Source organism: Sinocyclocheilus rhinocerous, unplaced genomic scaffold, assembly GCF_001515625.1.
Source record: "Sinocyclocheilus rhinocerous isolate Xijiao unplaced genomic scaffold, SAMN03320098_v1.1 scaffold558, whole genome shotgun sequence".
Classification (NCBI taxonomy): domain Eukaryota; kingdom Metazoa; phylum Chordata; class Actinopteri; order Cypriniformes; family Cyprinidae; genus Sinocyclocheilus; species Sinocyclocheilus rhinocerous.
In genome coordinates this window covers 1,005,431-1,008,241 of record NW_015634502.1, presented here as the reverse complement: position 1 = coordinate 1,008,241, position 2,811 = coordinate 1,005,431, and the positions used below count along the sequence as shown (strand labels likewise).

The following is a 2,811-nucleotide window of genomic DNA, read 5'->3' as shown; positions in this document are numbered from 1 at the left end:
AGCCTGCCCGCTGCCGCTCACTCTAGCCCGCCGTTTGTGACGCTGTGTTTCGTTGTGAAAGCGAAGCTACTTTGTTTGGTCTTCCAAAAGAGGACACGACTAGAAATCAGTGGTTAAGTTGTTTTTACAACACTGTTCCAGAACACTTCAACCCAAATATTCAGATGTGTGCAGCGCATTTTATGGAGATGGAGGACTGTTTCCTGGGAGATTAGACTACAATGCCAGCTGTTCTGACTCACAGACTGTAAGTACGTTTTTTATATTTAAAGAATTTGCCACTGATGATTCAAATGAGAGTTTTGGGCAGTGTAGAGAAGCGCTTGTTGTTTGTAATTTCTCCGATGACAAATGCAGACATGGTTTTATGTTTACGCAGCGCGATGCAACGCAACGCGTAAAAAGACAGTATAAGTCATTATAATCAGTAATTATGTCCCCACTGGATGCAACAAATGCCTCATCTATAATGGGTTTTAATGTTTTTGAATCATCGCTCCGGCCTGACAGGGCATCATCACAATATGGCAAGGGGCGTAACATTTCCGTCACACGCTCGAGGTATTCGGCCAATCACAACGCATTGGATAGCTGGCCAATCGACGCGTCTCAAAAAGGCATAGAGGAGAAACAATAATGTACAGTATGTGGAAAATAATGTGTTTTTTTAACACGCTTGAGGTATTCGGCCGATCACAACGCACTGGATAGCTGGCCAATCAGAGCACACCTCGCTTTTCAGACCGATAAGCTTTGTAAAAATCAACGCGTTTCAGAAAGGAGGGGGCATAGAGGAGAAAGCAGCATCATATGACCCCTTTAACAGAAAACCATCGCCATCTAGAGGATGTGAAGAGAACAATTCCATAAACTGAACAGTTACTTACTGCTGTCCCAATCTCATTTCCATCCACAGGGTCACCCAAAATATTTAGGGCCACCAATGCAACCTAGAATTTCGGAAAGAAAGTCAATCAATCTTTATTACAGACTCAAGGTCCAAATTAAAAAAAAAAAAAAAAAGTGAAAGTGATATGACATTGATATGATTACAATAAACAAATCAACCCTAATTCCACACACGAATCTCTTTGTACCTGATTGTAGCTGTTGTATTGATTAACATGGTTTCTGTGAAAGGTAAGCTTCAAGTAAGACCCAACAGCATCAACATGAACAGACTTCAGCTCTCTGGCTCTGAAACCAGTCTTCTCGTTGTCAGAGAGAGACACATACCTAGAAAACACATTACACTCAATACAGTTAGTTCAGAAAAAAGTGTCTTAATGAGATGTGATTAGGTGTTATATACTGAATCACATTATACGTTGATAATGACCAGAACAAAGCAGTGATCTAAAATCTTTCCTCACCCCAATCTGTGAAGATTATGAGTCTGCTGAGGCGAGCTGGACTCCGGCAGTCTGTCTCCAATGTGGAACTCGATCTTGGATGGGATCAGGTACTGATGGGCCAGTAGCTGGAGTTTCCTGATGCAACATCTCTCAACCAACTGCAATATGATTTCCTGAGGGAATGGACAGAACCTACACACAATAATTAAAACAATATTCCTTAAAAAGCATTTCAGAACTATAATCTTTGGTAAAAAAGTAACCATAACCAGCTATTAAAGTGAATATTATCAGCTATTAAATAACCTTGATAGTTATCAATTATTTATCATTATTATCCTACTTCTACAGTTTGTCTTCGAAACCAATCCTAACTAAATTATATTAAATACATCGTAAATAATATAAAATTAATTGACCTGGTGGATCTCCAGCCACTGACAGTGGGCGCATGGACCATCAGCTTTTTGGCACTGTAGTTTCCTTCATGACCAGACCAGCTGATCACAGTGAAGCCTATCTTATGAGGCATCCTGTACCTGAGCTCTGATGAATGTAGGATATGAACAATACATGATGTTTAATTTCACAAAGCACCAGCACTCAAACATAAAACATATAGAAAGAACCTGTAATTTGGCAACATTCCTTTACATGAGAGTAATATGTCGCTTATGATGTATCCTTAGAGGTATATCTATGCAAGGTATATCTATTTTACTCCATTAAGTTACCACATTGGCAGCTACTTGTTGTAACACTGTAATTTCAGTGAAGTCTACACTTAAATATTGCATATGTATTCAGAGGTTTGCTGCTTATTATGAAGAACTTTAGTCATAATTAGGATTGTTATGTAAAGAATTTAGCGTTAGCGTGTAATCTGGCTAACGTTAACTAAACAGTAACATTACGGTTACAACTCATCTCAAACAGCGATAAGGAGCTTAATCACAAACCACACGTTAAACAGATAAAGCTCAGAAACACTCATTCTTAGAGTAGTACTAATATTCACTATTTGGCAGATAAAATCTCGATAAATAAGTCGTTTACCCAAGTACAGCAGCTGCCTACGTTTATCTCCATAACCACCGTTTGACAACTGAAACGTGTGCGCATGCGCGAATTTTTCGTTCGTTCTTGAAAGAATCCCGGTGTTTTTGAAGGAATCTTTTAGGTGAACGAATCATTTCGTTCACTTCCGTGTACTGGCTCTTGTTCACTTCTATGTAACGTACAGTACTTTTGTTCACTAAAGTCTACCCTAGTTGAAGTACGTGTCTCACATGCAGCGTTCTAAACGATATAAAAATGTTTTTAGTCTTTATTATTATTATTTTATTATTTATATACTACCTTTATATAAAATTTTCTATTTATATTTCCCCTACTAAATTCTATATTCTTTTTTCTACTTTATTCACAAATTTCTTAATAGTTTATTATATATTAT

General features: G+C 37.8%; 1 protein-coding gene across 3 annotated transcripts in view; it reads right to left on the bottom strand.

The window, feature by feature from the left end:
• LOC107745778 (centrosomal protein of 104 kDa-like) overlaps positions 1 to 2,484 on the bottom strand; it is a 23,297-nt gene extending 20,813 nt beyond the window's left edge. For all 3 annotated transcript variants that reach the window (XM_016559759.1, XM_016559758.1, XM_016559760.1), the window contains exons 1-5: positions 2,412 to 2,484; positions 1,775 to 1,901; positions 1,374 to 1,547; positions 1,098 to 1,236; positions 888 to 950 (exon numbers count right to left, since the gene is read on the bottom strand). In XM_016559759.1, the coding sequence (XP_016415245.1) occupies positions 888 to 950; positions 1,098 to 1,236; positions 1,374 to 1,547; positions 1,775 to 1,887 (489 nt within the window). In that variant the 5' untranslated portion in view covers positions 1,888 to 1,901; positions 2,412 to 2,484. The remainder of the gene's footprint in view (positions 1 to 887; positions 951 to 1,097; positions 1,237 to 1,373; positions 1,548 to 1,774; positions 1,902 to 2,411) is intronic.
• Positions 2,485 to 2,811: the final 327 nt, after the last annotated feature.